This window comes from Zonotrichia albicollis, chromosome 1 (genome assembly GCF_047830755.1).
Source record: "Zonotrichia albicollis isolate bZonAlb1 chromosome 1, bZonAlb1.hap1, whole genome shotgun sequence".
In the NCBI taxonomy this organism is placed as follows: Eukaryota; Metazoa; Chordata; class Aves; order Passeriformes; family Passerellidae; genus Zonotrichia; species Zonotrichia albicollis.
Window position 1 is genome coordinate 30,001,656 of NC_133819.1, and position 17,794 is coordinate 30,019,449.

At 41.7% G+C, this 17,794-nt stretch overlaps 1 protein-coding gene across 1 annotated transcript in view; it reads left to right on the forward strand.

Annotated features, from left to right (window-relative positions):
• The first annotated feature begins 8,717 nt into the window (after window positions 1–8,717).
• Window positions 8,718–17,794, forward strand: part of AHR (aryl hydrocarbon receptor) — a 62,635-nt gene continuing 53,558 nt past the window's right edge. Inside the window, exons 1-2 of the mRNA XM_005480845.4 lie at window positions 8,718–9,219; window positions 16,790–16,977. Coding sequence (XP_005480902.2) covers window positions 9,164–9,219; window positions 16,790–16,977 — 244 coding nt within the window. The 5' untranslated portion in view covers window positions 8,718–9,163. The remainder of the gene's footprint in view (window positions 9,220–16,789; window positions 16,978–17,794) is intronic.

Consider the following 17,794-nt stretch of genomic DNA (forward strand, 5'->3'; position numbering starts at 1 on the left):
AATTACTTCTTTCATCTTTGGAAACTCACTTAAAACATATCACACTGGCCTTGAGACATTATGGTCTCAGAAGCCACCTTAAGGCAGGCTTGAAGGCCAGCTGAAAGGCTCAGACACACCAACATGCAGCTGCTTGTCTTTCTTAACATAGATGAGATCACCTCACCCTATTTCTGTGCTTATTGTTTGGTTTCTTTTCAAACCCTACTCTACTCCAAAATATTGTCATCTGTGCCTTGAGAGGATTGTCAAGGACTTTTGAAGGATCATCTATCATGCTGCACACTACTAGGGAAACCTCACCCCTAACTTTGTAAGATGAAAGAGCCCAGATTCAAACTTACCAAGTATGCACTCAGGGAATTCCTATAAAAGAAATCCTGGATGAAAAATTAATGTTTGCTGGAGTTTTGCTGCCTCTAGGACATCCCTTTTGTTAAGTCTTCCTTATGAAAGAAGCCGTGAACTGGCTCTGGTATACACCCTCAGTAACAACAAGTATTTTATATCTCTGAAATGAGGAACTTTTAATCTCTGGCAGACAGTTTAGATAACAGATCCATTGACTATTAAGGGAAAATGGTGAACTTCTAAAACTTCATGGTATCTTGCTGATGCAATCTATTGTAGGGTCAGGATAATAAAAATATTTGTGCAAAACACTGAAGACACAGTTCTGACACTATTGTGCTGAGATCATCAGAATTGCTAAGAAAACTGACATAAGAAACTGGTAATATGTAGGTTTCAAAGTTGGTTTAATCTAGTGTTTTTTAGAAGATTAAAGACAGACTAAAAACAAGCACTTCTCTTTAAAAGACCTTTTATTGAAAAGAATGCCCATGCTATCTCTTATCCACTCCAGTATTTTGTCATTTATTTAAAATGTTTATATATATATATATGTATATATATATATATATTCCAAAATACAAATTATGAATGAGGCAGCATTCCTTAGATGAAACGGAACAGCTTTCTTTTTTCTACTGGACAGATAGTTTTCTAATTCAGTATGTTCATTATTCAGTATCTTTATTTTTGTAAACAGAAAAATACTTAAAGAATGTTCTGAACTGCAAAAGAACACACTAGACATTGGTCTGTGGCTCTTTTGCATGTGTATAACATTAAAAAAATTTAAGAGACAGCTTCTGCATAGCTGAGATTGTTAAAATCTTACTTTTCAGACAACAACCGAGGCTCTACTCTGAAGCTGATGCTAGATAGCTGGTTGGAAAATGAACATGCAGGTCACTATAGCTGAGGAGCTAAACATTTATCTTGCATGCAGGGCACACTGATTAGGAAGGCTTTGAGAAGACTCATTACAAGCAAGTGTTAAATACTAAAAGTTAGTCTGTGAGCCAGACAGAATTCAGAGAACCAGAGATAATGAGACTATAAAGATGATATGTAGCTAGCAACAGTTGTGGCTTGCTTAGGGATACATGTAAACACAGTCTGGTTAGGACACTTAACAGGATAAACGTGGAAAAAATAGAAAGGATAAAGCAAACAATACATCAAATAGTTTGTGGGCAGTTTTCAGTACATGAATGTTCTCCATTAATGCTGAGAAGAAATAACAAGCCATGACTACTACTATTTGCAGAATAAAAGCATTCAAGTTTTTCCCACTGCAAAGATACCTGCTCCTGTTACCCTTTCTCCAGTTCTTGTTCTGTGTAATGTGGTAGCTTGTTCTATGTAATGTGGTAGCTCTCAGGATCCATGCTGGCTTTAATTCTTCAGAGGATGTTTTTTCCCTACTTTCCTGCCCTAACAAGATGCATTGTCTTCTCTCCTCTCTTCACTTCCTCAGGTGGCTCAGTCAGAGATGAAAGTAAAAAAAAAAATATTGCTGGAATAACAGAAAACTGTAGTCACTCTGGATGGGAAAGCATGTAAGGTGTCTAAATTAGAAAGCCTATCAAAAGAGAATTGCTCAATGAGAAAAAGTCTCTAGGAGTATGCCCTGAGCACATTAGCTGGGGAGGCTGCAGTGCCCCTGTGACAGAAGGCAGTAAATGATAGGTAGGGCAGTTAACTGATAGGGATGACACACATTCAGCTCACTATGCTTTAGAGAACTATGGACTCAAGAAATGACTGCATTTTGTATCATGTCAATGAAAATAATTTGAATGAAACTAACACAGACCACAGTTTTATTCTCAGGCAGGCGATTTCCTGAGCAGGTATTAAAATCACTGTGTTTGGGCTTTCTTGTTTGTTTGCTCTTGTCTGTTAATAATTATACAGTATGTTTGTGGAAATCTCTGTGTAATTATACAGATCTCATACTAGTTTTAGCCTTGGTCTTTGGCATTTAGATATCTGTGTATCTATTTGCTATTTTTGTTATATTCTTTTCTTTGTATACCCACTAGATTCAACAGCAAGTCCCCCAGAATGAGAAATAATACAATTGCCATTGATACAATACCTGTAGCTCATCTTAGTCATGGTTTTATAAGGTTAAATTAAAATGCGTGACACCTAAATGTATTTATTAAAGTTAGCTCAAGTTTCTTTTCAGAGAAATAAAACTCTGGCATAGAAACAGCATTGTCATGACTAACTTAGATAAATTTTTTACTCATTAGTCTTACTTTGAGTATACCCTATTCTCTTAATGAGAGTAGAAAGAGAATTTGCAGCCTACTGAGTCAGCCATCATCATTGTAAGCTTGTTTTAGGACCTCTCAAACCACAGGTTTTGTTAAAATTATAAGCCAATTTAGCAACAAAGCCCTGTTAATGAACAGAGTGCAGTAGTGTTTGTAAAGTAGAAGTAAATGATAAGCTCTTCTTGTATTTGTGGTGTGTGTAAGAACAGAAGGTCTCGGTGCAACAAGATTGCATTTGTGGTGCAGCTGGATCATATGCTGCCCAAATTTGCTGATTGTCATGGTGATTTATTCTTGTGACCAAAACTTTCCTGCTCCTGCATCCTGGTGGTTGTAGGCTATTTGGAACGTTCATGGCCAAAAGCATCGCAAATGTTTTCTGAGGCTCAATCTGTACTAGTAAATTTAACAAGTGTTGTGGAACTTCCAGGATGCTAAAACAATCACTGGTAGATTTAAATTGCTAGAATCATCATTTAGACAGCTTCAACATGTTCCCACATGATTCCCAGGGGCAGTCCACGGGCTAGCACAGGCAGTTTGCAGTTTGCATGCAATCACCTTGATCTGGAAACTAAGAAAATATAATAGTCTGGATCTGATTCCTTTTGTACCAGTGAGCCTCAGTGGCAGGGAAGGATCCTGAGAACATATCGTATTTGCTGATCCCGGTGTTTTGAGTGCAGGAAACTTAATATAATATGTGCAAACCCAGTATTTTTCTCTTTCTAGGTTTGTAGTTGCAGACCTAACTCTTTGTATATTCATGTAACAAACATAAATTTACTCCATCAACGAGGAAGGAGTGGAGGAGGAAGGAGTGGCTGCCAGTCATACTGGTGTCTAACTGCTGGTGTCTTGCTTAAGAGGCTCTCTGGGGTCATCCTGACTTGCCACTGGGAAAGGATGACTTCTTATCACTGATTGCTTTATGTCTTCCTGTACTTGATTGGGAGTGGATTATGTTGATGAAAATGAGTGGCTCTTTACTTTTCTGGAAAAAACCAAAGGTCCTTGGCCATAATAATGGAAGAATATTTAGCTATAATATAGAATTTACTTTCAATGCTTGTGGGAAAAAGATGATTGATGAATGTTTTAGGCAGGCAACTTTCATTTAAGTTGCTTGCTATATATCTATAGCTCTTCAGAACCTCTTGGTTTCAGATTTAAAAAGAGTTATCTTGAGAAAAGAGGCAGTTTCTGCATAAATTTGTTCTCTTCTACTTGTTTCTGCATAGGAGAAAAAGCCCTGAGAATATTAAGACTTTTATATTTATTTTATACTAATATTGTTCCTTTATCCCTGTACTAAGAAGTGCAATATGCTTTTTTGGTTTACATACCATAGGATCTGAGTAGAATCATGGTCCTGCCTTAAAGATGATTCTTACTAATTTCCCAAACATTTTCCAAGTTGAAAAATCTTGAACACAGTCTTTAAATGTGTTTTTCATCTACTCAATAATTTTGGGGGGCTCTGTTGGAACAATTAAGATTATAGATTACATTGGATTAGTGCAAGTCAATGAATTTAAAATAATTAAATATTTTAATTATTTTAATCGTTAACCAAGACCTATCAGCAGGAACCTCTATGTGAGGATTATATTCTCCTTTCCCAAATAATTATATTTCATATTTTTCATCCTTTATATTGTACTTCAACTTCTGGAAATGCTCCTCAAATTAAACATTCAATAGAAACTGGGTGTGATTTTAAACACTAACACAGCAGAAACACCTGCAAGGGTAGTGGGAGTAGGGAGGCAGGTCTGGATGGGAGCAAAAAATAAGAATGTGTTTTTTCTGTCTTATATTGACAAAAATATAAATAGCAGAGTGGGGGAGGGAGAAGTTTATTGTCAATCCCATTTTCTCATTAAAACTGTAGACAGTTCAATAAGTACCTGAAAGTGAGGCTTTTGTAATATTAATCCCAATGCTGACTTTCTTTGTTCTCTATACAATTACTTCTGTTAAAGTTTTTAAAAGTGGGGTAGAATCTCTGCCAACAATCCTCGTTTCTTGCAATAATAGGTTTGTATGTCCCTTCCAATCATCAAATAATCACTGCCTATATATATAGGCAATTCACTAACTCTCATTCAACTTCCACAGATGATTACTTCCCTGAAATGAGTAGGACAAGAATTATCTGAGTTGGCATAGATATTCCTTCTCAGCAGAACACAGAAAGTAACAGCTAAATCAGCAACAGTTCTGTATATCAACAAAACCTGAGATGCATAAATCACAATTTTAAATCCCAGTCTTCTTTCCATGTCTCCAGGGAAGGAGAAAAGAAATCACAGATACCAAGACTAGATTTCTTCTGTGCTATTTACACTGCAAACAGCCAGAACAAGTCAGCACACAGAATTAAGCTGACGGAAGTGAAATTTTGGCCACGGACAGAAAGAGTAGGGTAAAAGCTAGAAATGAGTCAGAGATGACCCTAAGATAACAAGCAGTGTTTATAGTTCTTATAAATTCCTCCCAAATGACAAGATTTTTGCTGGTCTCATAGTGACCCTGTGAATCTCTAGCTCACTCTGGAATTTCTGTCTGTTTAGTAAAAGTCCCCTCTTCCAAATAGCCCCTACCCTATGAAATGAGTGAGAGACCAGGAGACAGAGCTTAGGAGGGAACTGTTCAGGGCAGGAGATGCAGAAATGGGGCAGAATGTGGAATTGTGTGGAACAAAACTACAGAGCTTATTTTGGAGCTAGGGCAACAGGTGTGACTGCTGACAAGTGAGAGCTCTGGAAGTTCCAGAGGATGATAGCTGCAAAGTTTACTGGATACTGGACCTCACACATGCTGGGGATGGGGAAAGGCACAGCTCACTACATGCACAAACATATTTCTCTTAAAAATCTCATCACTGATTGGCATGACAAGTCATATCTATAAGGGCAAAAATGCTAGCTTTGAGTAGGAGAAGAAAAGTGATTACTAGTTGTTTGAGAGAATTTATTCCAGGAAAATTTGTTCCTTGGTTTAGAACTAGTAAAACACCTGGGTAGTAGCCTAAAGATAAAACAAGTAGAGATGAGAGTACTATATGCATGAATGTGATCTCCATAGGAACTAAACCTTTTTTAATTGTCCACATGACATTAACCACGGTCATCCTTTGCAAGACCAAACCTGCTGTTAAACATGACAAAATACAAGTCCAAAAAGAAAAATAATAAAAAGTCCAACAAAAATAATACGCTATAAAGCAGTGTATCTAAGACTGCTGAATCACAGTTGTATAGTTTTTCTTGTTCTACACTCAATATGAGGCAAGATCTCTACTGTACCCAAATTATTAAATAGAAAATAATGAGATGGTGCATTAAGGAAAGAGACAATAAGAACATCAGATGATAAATGATTTGTAGAAGTTGTGGGTAATTTTTAAAAGTGTTTAGTTAAGTGCCTAAAAGGCCCCAGTGATGTATAAGGACATTCTCCATGCATTCTGCAATTCTCTGTGTGCTGAACATCTGAAATTTCATATTTGCTGTTAAATAGTTGTCTGCTTTATTGGAGAGGATTTGTAGCAATAGGCAGTGGATTTGACTGCAAATGTACAGAAGATGCAACTTCTGCCTAGCAACATGAATTTACCTGACTCTCTATTTCCCAATTAGGGAGCTAAGAGTACCCACAGTACCCCGCTAGTGCTATGCAATTCACATGGCCTCAGAAGGGAATTGGGAGACACAGCCCATCATGGGAGGCCACTTCCTTCTTCTTGTAATGCCCAGAGATTTGGAGGTAGCATATGAGACAGCATGAGTGTCTCTGCTACCTAGGTAGCACAAGAGATCAAGCATTGTGATCTTGAGGCCAGTGGAGAATAAGAAATCTTTGTCCAATCTCAAAGTGAATAAATAAAGGACTGAAAGCAATTTATTAAAAATTAGAAGAAGAGGAGCCATGAACAATGACAGTAACTGTTCAACAGAAAGATAATGTAAGTGAAGAATGAAAGCAGAGCAGCAATTTATGTTGTATGGAGTCATCACAGCCCACTTGTGTTGACAGAGAAATAAACCAGTGAATAGGAAGAGGCTCAGGCTGACAAGAGCACTGAAAGGGACTGGGAAGTTTGGGCTGGAAGAAACTGAGTGCTTCCATAGGTGGATATGTTTGGAGTGAAGAATGTGCATGAATTTCAGTTTCAGCTCTAAAATCAAAAGACTAAAGGGGCTGGAAAAGAGAAGGTAGTAAGAAACATACAGTATTATCCACTTGTTTTTTTCTAGGATGCTGGTATGATCTTGCGAAGAGAGATGAGAGTGATGAGGAAAGGGACAGAGGAATGAAGCTACCAAAAAGTTGGCGTCCTCTGCAAAAATGTTAGGTCAGAAAGCTGGCCGGACTGCGACTGCAAGGCATTGACCTCATAAGGCATAAGGTCCTCTTTCTGTATTTTTCCAAAAATGTTGTATTCTGAAGACTTTTTTTTTTTCAAAACATAATTTGACAAATATCGGGCATCTGACATGCCCACTAGCATCGTTAAGGTTTAGTCAAATTAATTTTATCTGCCTGTTGTGGCTTCAGTGCACTTTGCCCCTGGCACAGGATGGCAGGGAGCTAAACCCGAGCAATTAACTGATAACCAAGTGTGCCTAATGCCCGACTGCACCGCCCCGAGGAGGCCGCTGGGCCGCGGGGTGGGCGCCGCGCTCTGCCCCAGGTTTTTGCCGTACGGTAACACCGGGACCACCGCTATCTCCTCCGTGGGTAGGGCGCTGCAGAAACACCGTGCAAGCGGGGCTCCTCTCCGTGTAAGCGGCGGAGGAAAGGGCAAGCTCCGCAACGGGCAGCGATGCCGGCAGCCCGGCCGGCCGTGCGGACGGGCAGCCAGAGCAGCACCACGGACACTGCTTCGGCCTCCCGCCAGCGGAGAGCCGGCTGCGGGGATCGCACCGCGGGGCCGGGGCAGGGGCCGGGGCCAAGCCGGGTGCTGCGGTCCCGCTCCGGCGGGGCAGAGCCGTCCCCACGGGGCGCGGGTGCCTCGGCAAGGGAGAAAAGGGTGCTCTTCCCGACTGTAGTCTCAGCCTGACCGCGAACAACCTGTGTTTACACAGGGCGACTCCTGGGGCTCTCAAGTTTAGCGCTGGGACAAAATTTATTGCGGTTATTCCAGGGGAGGGAAGAGCTCGGATGCTTGAGGCAGCGGCGGCGAAAGGGACCGGAGGGAGAGAACGGGCAGGGGAAGGGACGGCGGGTCAGATCGGCACCGGGGTCTCCTCGGACAGTTTTACTCGTCAGCAATTTGGCAGTAACTTTCCCATGCGGCTTCTTTCCATGTTTAGCCGAAAATATCAGCGCAATGTCTCAGAGATTCGTCACCTAATGGGACATGAGCCGCGTCCCCGGTCACCGAGACCCGCCGGTCCTCCCGGTGCTTGGCGAGCGACAACCTTGCCCCCAGTGATTCCCGTTCTGTCCCCAGGTGTCCTGCTGTCCTTGTCCTCTGTGGAGCCCGGTGCCTTTCCGCTTCTCCCCCAATAACCCCCTATTTTGGGCGGTCGCCTGTTATTCTGGGCTTCTCTGCTGGGGCGACCTGCGGCTGTGACGGTGTCAGTCCGGCGGAGGCGGGAAGAGGCGGGGGCAACGGGGGACGTGGAGTGACAGGCACGGACATCACGGTGCCACGGAGATGGTGTCATTTGTCTTTCAGCCTTAACGCTGTGATTCGCCCCTTCCGTCCCCTGATTACTTTCTGTTACTGGGGCTGCATGAGCGCTCGGAGCTGACCTTCCTTCTCACTGGCCGCGGGAGCCCCGCTCGCATCGCTCCCCGGCCACCAGAGGCTCGGGGTTTTTCCGTCTCCCATCCCCGTGCCCAGCCCGGAGCGCTCCCGCCGCCGCCACGCCGGTCCTGCCTCTCCCGGCGTGACCTTCCCAACATGGCGGCGCGGCCGCCCCTGCTCCTGCGCCCGCCGCCGCCGCGAGGGGCCTCCCCGGCGAGGGGCGGTAGCGGCTGTCAGCGGGCGGGGCGGGACCCGGCCGGGCGCGGGCGCGGGGCCGGGCCGGGCGCTGCGGGGCGGTCCCGGCGCCGCGCACTCTGACAGGCGCTCGGCCAGCAGACGGCGGCCGTGCCGGGGTGCAGAGCCCGCCGCGCACCCTCCCACCGCCGCAGAGGAGCCGACGGGGAGACGGCGTCGCCTCGGCGGGGAGACGCGGCGCGAGCGGCGCTGGAAAGCCCCGACCGCCCCCATACCTGTGCCCTCCGGGGGCGGTGAGTGGGTGTAGCCGCCGCCGATCACCTGGGAACCCGCCCCGCAGCGCCTCCGCCTCCCGTCCTCGCCCGCCCGGGGAAGGCGCCACCGCCACAGCGAGCGAGCGAGCGAGCTCCGGGCGGCCGCGGGCAGCAGGAGCGGGGCCCGCGGGTGGAGCGAGGCGAGGGCTGCGGCGCCGGTGGGGCTCGCCCGCTCCCGGCAGTCGGGGCCAGGCGGGCAGCAGGGGCGGCGGCCCCCGGCCGGCGGCGCCCGCGGCGCGGGGCGCTAGAGCCGCGGCAGGATGAACCCCAATGTCACCTACGCCAGTCGCAAGCGGCGGAAACCTGTGCAGAAAATGTAAGCGGAGCCGCGGGCGGGCGAGGGGCGAGGCGAGGAGGGCAGAGCGAGCGCCGGGCTTCCCGCGGCCGCGCCGTCCTGCCCCGCTCCGCGCCGCGGGCCCCGGCGGGGGCGGTGCGGGGCAGGGGCGCCAGGAGCGCTGCTGCTGGTTCGGGGTGCCGGCAGGACTCTTACTGCTTTTAGGGGTTTTCCCTCCACCCCGATGAAAAAGAAGAAGGGAGGCTCGGGGCGCGGAGGGTCGGGGCGGTGGAAGGAGGGAGCGGTGCCGGCAGCGCGGCGCAGCCGGCTGACCTACATTGGGAGGCATCTGAGGTGACGGCTCCGTGCGGGGCCGCCGTGGGCGAGGGCCGCGCTCCCCCCGCACCGCTCCCGGCCTGCTCAGGTGTCTCTGCGGAGAACGCGGGTCGGAGTCGGGAAAGGCTTGGCCGGTTCCCATCCCCGATTTAGGGCCTGCCTGGGAGGGCTGAACCCCCGGCTTGAGCCCTCCTCTTGAACCCTCCGGTACCGCGTGAGATGCGCTTATTTGTGCAGAGTCAAAGAAACCCAAGTGCTGTGGACCAGTCGGAAAAGGAAAAAAAAACCCACCCTGGCTATATAGTGGCTTTTTGTGTATTAATTTATATTTTTGAAACTGTGGGAACAGTTTAGTGCCGGAGTAATTTTGTTTGCTGCACCTGCTTTAGGTTGGCATCCTAGGTTTTATATGATTCACTGAAACGTTGCTCTCGGGAGAGGGGAATTTTTAGGCTAGAAGAGATGCTTAACTTGCACTTTCAACTGAAAGTCAAGAATCTCTAAGTCATAAAAAGTAGCAAAGGTAAACTACCGAGTTGCAAGAAAAATCAGCAAAGCTCAAAAAATCCAAGGGCGTTTTCTGGGCTACATCTGTAGGTGTAAAATAACTACAAGGGCTACAAAAGTGTAGAAGGAGAGAATGGAAAATTTTTTATCAAATCGTGTTGTGAATGATATGTTTTTAGATTCACACCAGACAATTCACTCTCGGGGTGAAGGGAATTAGCTTGAGTGCTTGCTTCTTTATGGTTGGAGTTGTTAGAATGAATGCATGTACATAGCTTGGGTTTTTACCCACAAATTAGGAAAAAAAGCCGAAAAATGTGTGGATGTGTGTATATGTCTATATATGTGTGTGTGTATATAATTCCCCTGCTAGAAAATGCATTAATTATGAAAACATCAGTGCCTGCTTTTTTGACCATTCATTTCCAAATAAAAAATGCAGAGGTACCTAATTAAATTGACGCTGTAGTTTTTGATTTTAAGAATGAATTCAGTGTTTGTTCATGAGGAAATGAAATGTACCGGTGGCATTTGTAGCTTACTAATAGCTAAAGGCAAGTGGTACTGATTGTGAATGGTGAGGTGTTCTGCCTTGCTGGTAAGATCTCCTTATTATTAAATATTAGTTAGCCTTAGATAGAGGATGTAAAACCTTTTTGTTTTACCTTACTGTAGTGTCTATGTAAGTAGTCCTTTTCCCTGTATCTTCTTGTTATGTAAGTTGGCTGAACTGCTGTGATTAGTTGAACTGGAAGCTTTATTACTAATGGGAACTATTTATCTATTGGCCTTAGGATCACAGGGAAAAGTTTCTTCTCAAAATAAACACATTCATATTGAAACAGTTTGTTCACCTGTTATTGAAGTGGAGGCTAATTATTAACCCACCTTGCTTGGGTTACTGGAAATTATTTTTATGTAAGACATTTATCTTGCTTTTAACACATTTATCAGGTTCATGTGGTTTTTTTACTCTCAAAATACCTTATGCTCTTTGGTTGCTGCTTCTGTTGGGCCAGCCTTGGAGAATGTTGCTAGTGGGTCAGAGGGCTCTGATTTCTCAGATAACTACATACAAACCACTCCTTTAGGCCAAAAAAAAAAAGTGAGACAGATAAACCTTTTTTAACTGATTGCAGGAGAGAGGAAAGATGTACTTGGTGCTGGCTAATAAAGGTTTGACACTACTGTCATTTTAATCTGTTTAAATTCAATTTTTCCTCCTCTCAGTAGAATTTAGTGATTCAGAAAAAAAAAAGTAGAACCGGAAAAGGTAGAGGTGATACTTTACCAGGACTAATATCTTTTGTAGAAGAAATTATATCTGTTGATAGTTCTAATGTTTTATTTGTCATATATGTACCTCTTAATGGAGCATAATAATTAGTAAGATGTGTGGACAGCTCATAGAAATGGAAGAAGGTCTAACTATGCCACAGTTGCCATGGGAAAAAAATTAAACAGAAGAAATAGTTCTTGTTTCAGGTACAAATAACTCATGAAAGCCATGGTCATAACTCTATAACAATTTAAGAAACTTCCTCCTTACAACTCAGCTCCCAGGTTCTACTATTGCCCTGTAGAGAGCTGAATTTGAGAGGGAATCACAGGCTGTTGTCTGACTCTGCTAAGTGTTGAAATGTCCTTTTTTTGATTCAGTTGGGAATTACAGTACTGCCGCTGAAAAAGAAACACAGTTGTGGGGGAACATAATAGGCAGTTGTTCCTGCAATTCATCTTGTTATCTTGTCATGTAAGGGGAGAGAAAAAAAAGATGCTAAACACGTGCACTGCAATTGCTTGTGATGTGCTACAGAAATCACTTTCTCAATACCTTGGAGTCTTTCAATTTCCTCCCTCTTTAAGGTTTAAACCCTGTGAGTCCCCCTGGTGGCAGCAGGGCTGGGGGATGTTCCACTCCCCACTGAGGCGTGGGGAGCAATGCGTGGCCCCTGCTTTCTGTTTTTGTCTTTTTTTCCAAGTCTTCAACTTCTTTTGTCTAGTGATTAAACGTGAACTAATTTAGTAGCATTGTAGTTGGAGGGAAAAAATGCAAGTTTTATGAAAGTGGGGTTTACTGCAGATAGATTCTAACGTGAGATGAAAGGTATTATATAAGTACAGCTCCAACTTGCAGTTTTTATATCTTTCTGCCTACTAGCTCTGATTTGGTTTGTTTTTCTTTTTTTCAGTGTTGGGATAAGAATTGTTTTGTATAACTGGATGAATGTAATAGACAAGGAATGGGGTGGGGAGTTCTAAATGTTTCATGCTATGCAGAGGCAAAAAGCATAATGATTTGTTTATCTAGTAGATCAAATAAAAAAAATATGATAGAGTTTTCTTCTTTGTTATCTTAAATGTATTTGGGACATTAAGTACTCCAGAGTTTTGACTGATTGATCTTTAGTAATGAGTAGTCATAGTAGTATTAGAAAGCAGAAAACACATTTTAATTAAAAAAATTGGAACTATTTATGTGTTCATTCAAGGCAAACAAGCAAAAAGTGCCAGAATAAGCTTTCAAAAAGGAAGTTCATCAGAAAAGAAAAATAATCATTAAAGTTCCTTTGTGTAAAGAAGTATCTGTCACAAAGCAGTCTGCACCTCTTATTTGAATTGTAGGTAGTAAGACTTGTCTTACATAGAATAAACTTCTTATATATATATATATTTGTCAGTCTTGAGGTAACTCTATGTTACATGTTAAAAGTCTCTTGTTTTAAGGTTTTTGGGGTTTTTTGATTGGTTGGTTTTGGTTAATGTTTCTTGCAAAAGAATGCTTTTTAGAAAGAGAATCTACATCAAATGGAGGTATACATATATAAGTAACGTGGTCAGTAGGCAGGAACATAATTTTTTGTTTCTTTTTCCCCAATAAATGCTGGCTTGTTATCTTAAAAAGTTGTGAAATATGTTAAAATTGAGTGTCAGACTTTCATCCTTGATTGGTGTTCTGGATGTTTCTATCACTCTGGTTGAGTCCTTAATGCACCAAACCAACCTGCACTAACTATTTGGTACTGGATGGCAAATAGTAGCCCAGCATCAGATGAGTAGCATGTCATTGATTGAGATTTTTTTAATAAAACAACTTTATCCCTTCAGCAGTTTGAATCTTGACTGGTTTCAGTCTCTGCTAAAGAGCCATGGAAAGGGTCTCTGCCCTTTTAAGATTGGTTGACAATAACTTTAACAGGTTGATAGTCTGTAATTCTTATCTGTTGTTTCCAAAGGAACCATCAGCTGAATTTTCAGCAATTGTAAATTCAGTGTGGGAAATAAAACAAAATCCTTAGAAGTACTTTTTAGTTGCTAAAGTAAATAAATATATATTTTTTAGGATTCTATTACTTGCTTAGTTTCACCACTGATTTTATATACCTGGCCTCCTCTGAGTGAAAATCTGTGCACAGGAAAAAGATATGTTATTGCATGTACTATTAAATATGAGATGAAAAATATTCAAAGCTGAGAAGATGAAATCTATTAGTTAGGTGGCTTGTATGTTTTTCCTTTTATCCCTCTTTCCTAAGGAATAAGATAGTTCTAATGAACTAATAATTAGGGGGTTTTAACAAATTAGTCTTTTAAAAACGTGTCTCTCTCTGTAGTATTCTTTTTGCGTATTCATTTGTTCTCTGATTTCATTTCACACTTCAGTCTTGTTATTAAGGTATCATGCTTTTCAATGTTTGGCTTTTCTACTTTTTCCCCCCAGTGTTTTATGTTGTTATGAACAAAAACTTGTTCTCTCTTTGCATTTTCTCAGAAACTACTAAAATTTCCCTCTAAAATAATACAAATGAGCATGTAAATATTGAAACTTAATTTTGCCTTTTGATAATAATTAAGACATGTAATTGTGCACTTTTTAAACATTTGAGGTTAATGCCTTTGAAGGTGCACATGATGAGCATGTGTAGTGAAAACTTCCAATTAATTATGCTGTAGCAGACCTGTGAAAACAGCAGTCAGCTGGTGTTGTGATGGAAATGCTTTAAAATTGTTAAATCAAAAAATTAAGTGTTCTTGCTTGCCTTGCAGCTCTTGGGTGACAAGGGCTGTAGATAAGTCCAGAGGCACGGAGTGTACAGAGACCTCTGGCCTTTGTTAGAGAATACAGATTTTCTATGAGAGGTAGAAGATTAAGAATGGAAAGATCAGCTTAAATACATTCCTTCTTTTAGTCTTTTTTTTCTTCTTTTTTCTTTTAAATAAAGCACATGCATGGATTTAATCTTGACATAGTATGTAATTTGCCTTGAAGACAATTTTCTGCGTTGAATCTGGGCTGCCTTTAGCATCAAATATAAATGGATGGAAAATGGTTAAGTTGCTGCTTATGCCCCCAGCATTTCTGCCCTCCTTCCCTCTGTCACTGAAGGATCCATTTTTATATAATGAGTTTTAGTTGGGTGACAAAGGGGAAAATTAGGGATAATCGGTGTTTGATTTGGGGGAGAAAATATGGCAAGATTTGTGATGCAAATATGGGTATCTTAGTATTCAGAAATGCTTTCAGCTAGATAAAAGTAAGAAAAATCTTTAGAAAGTAAATGAAAAGTAGAAAAACAATCATATCTAACTGACAATCTGATGAGATGGCTGCAAGTTGAACATAGTTTTAGCTGCTTTGTCAATTTGCAAGTTTAAGGCAAAGCAGGGGACAGTTGTTAAGATAGAAAAGCCTGTTACTTAGTGCTGGTATGTTTTGTAAAGTTTGCATGTCTTAAATGGTTTCTATGAGGTCCTCTGCTTTTCAGAAGCAAACCACTTTGATTTGATAGTAATTACCTGCTCACTGCTTGTTATACAACTGTTACATTCTTAATGTTTGAAATTTGTTATTTTGTTTCTACATTTAGAAACAGTCTAATAGATAAAAATATTTAAGAAATACCCTTTAATGTTGCTGCTAATGTTTGATGATTTCTTAACTTTATTTTTTTTTAGGGCTATATATAAGTTTAGCTAATTACATGGCTTGTACAAATTAATTTTCTACCAGCATAAGAGAATATGAAGGAAACCTTGCTAAATTATTTAATGTTCACTTGGGAATATGGTGAACTGCTGGTGTCAAAATCATGATTTGTGACCGAAGCACCCATTTAACCAAGTAGTTAGTCATCCATTGACATTGATGATGAACCTATGGTTTTTTTAAAGAGGAAGATTTTTCCTAATTCTTGATTCAACTGTTTTGCCAGCTTTTCAAATGTTTTTAGGCTAAAACACTACTAATTTATAATATTTATTCCGCAGCAAGTTTAACTTTATCCATCTGGGAAGTAATTTCTGCTGATATGTTATATTTCTGTCTGTTACCAACATTTTGCATTATGGTGTCTCTGCATTTCCAGGCTCCACATAAGGCTCCTTTGATGTGGACAAAGGCAGTTGTAGTGCTGGGGAGCAGGCAGCCAGGCTGAAGTGCAAGTTTTTGATAAGTGACAATTGAATAAGCCAAGGCTGTAAAAAGAAGGGCTTGGATTTAAACTAACAAGAGGTGTAACTGAAACATCAAGTAAAAGCAAGCTAAGAGTGTCCATTCTATCAGTACTCATTTGATTGAAAATACAAGATGAAATTACTTTTCTGTATGGTTTACTTCCAGCAGTGGCAAAAATAACTATTGTAGCTTTTGCAATTGCTCATCATGTAATTGATATAAGGATGACAGTTGGGAGCAGATTAAATGAAATACTGAAGAAATTAGCTGCTGAATGTCTTTCTGCTCAGTATTTTTGGGTGATGCCTCTTGCAGAACCAACATTTCTGTGAGAGCAGCACAAATTGATAACTGCTGTAGATCTCACGTAGAACTGCAGTACTGGAAAAGTGACAATGACTCACTCTCTAATTAGAAGACTGTTTAATAAAGAACATAAAATGTACTATGGCTTAGGCACACAAATTATTTGGTTTCAGTATTGGGTTGTAATGACTAGTAGTAATTTAAATGATTAGGGGTTTAAACCTTTTCCCAGACTTCTGGTATGTGGGAAGGGGTGAGTATCCAAGTATCTGGAATTGAAGCTCAGGGTGGATGTGAATGGAAAATAGCAAGTTTACAAAAACTTCATTATGTAATTCATAACACAAAGATTTTTAAATTCTTTGTACTGTACAAAGGCGTGCTTTTCCCGTGCTGTACTCAAATGAAGTGCCTTTTACTGCGAGATGATTTAAGGGATGAGCTCACAGTGTTTCCTGCAAAAATTTTACCTGCTGGCAGAGCTATATCTCATGGTTTTTAGTATAATTTTGGATGCCTAGGGAGTTACTAAAACTTTTGCTATATTCAGTTAATACTAGCCTGTTCCAAACTGATAAAAATTAAGGACATCCGTGAGAAATTGTTATTGAAGTGAAAAAGTGTGCTGCCAAATTTATTTGTACGCAAATATTACTGAAAGTTATTGGTATATTTGGAATACTGACATTCGGGAGAACTCAAGTGATACGTGACTGAAAGCATAGGAAGATTTTTATAAAAATTGCTGAATCTAAAAGGTTTTGAATGTACATTCAAAAGTTCAAGTAGACATTTTAGCTCAAACTGCTTCATTGAACAATGCGCATGTTGGAGGGGGGATAAGGCCATTTTAAGTTATTTTTTTTTTTCCCCAATGGGAAACAGTCGCTCGGGAAAACATTTTGGTTGTTACAGTTTGAGACCATGTGTAACATTAGGCACAGCAAATATTTGCCCTCATTTTGGAAAGAAGCTGGCGTTTACATCGTGTTTGTTTTTCTGCTGCAGTGTGAAGCCATCCCCAGCTGAAGGAGCCAAATCCAATCCCTCCAAGAGACACAGGGACCGCCTGAATGCGGAGCTGGACCGCCTGGCGAGCCTGCTGCCCTTCCCGCAGGATGTCATCGCCAAGCTGGACAAGCTCTCTGTGCTTAGGCTTAGCGTCAGCTACCTAAGAGCAAAAAGCTTTTTTGATGGTAAGCATTGGGAATTTATTTGGGTTTGAACTGCTTGTAAAATTCGGTTTATACTGTATGTTGGTTTCAGCTGTTTAAGTGCTTAAAACTGTTAAATTTATCTGCATTTTAATGGAACTTCCAGTTGCATGAATGTAACTGCATAAAGTAAGCTTTCCACTTTCTTGAAACCAAATGTAACTACTTACATTTCACTTAGGTCACCAGTCATTCAAAGCTTTGCTTTTGGAAGTAATATTACCCTTAATGAGTCCTTCAATCCTTTTCATCAGACTGTCAAAGATACCCAAGAGATTTCTCTTTTCCCCCTCTGAAAATTGCCTTAGTAAAACTATTACTGTTTCAAAGTATGTCATAGGACTTCCCATCCAGCTGTATTTTGCTTAAAGATTCATCAAAAATGACTTTGCTTTGATACAGAGTAATTGATAGTGCCCCTTCCTACAGTTTATTGCAAAGGTGACTTGTAAAGGATAGAGACAAAATCTTTCCCATGTCCAAGCCCTGATTAAGGCAGGACATGAGGCATTAAAGTGACAGCTAAGGTTCTGCAGTTATGTGGGCAGGTGTGCACTGACCCCAGTTGTGGCCAGGGCAATACAGCAGCACTCGGAGTAGTCATGGGGTCAGCAGTGTGTGTCCTTGGTCACCTCTGAGCTGGCTAAGGAGCCCTGTCCCCCTCTCTCTCTCTACCTGAGATGCTCTGTAGGGTGGGATGCACTGCTTGGCTTCGTGACAGGTTCTTAAAAGGAAGGAGTAGTCTGATCCTATTCATTGCAGGAATAAAGCAAGAAGCTTGTATTGAATTGATTTTCTT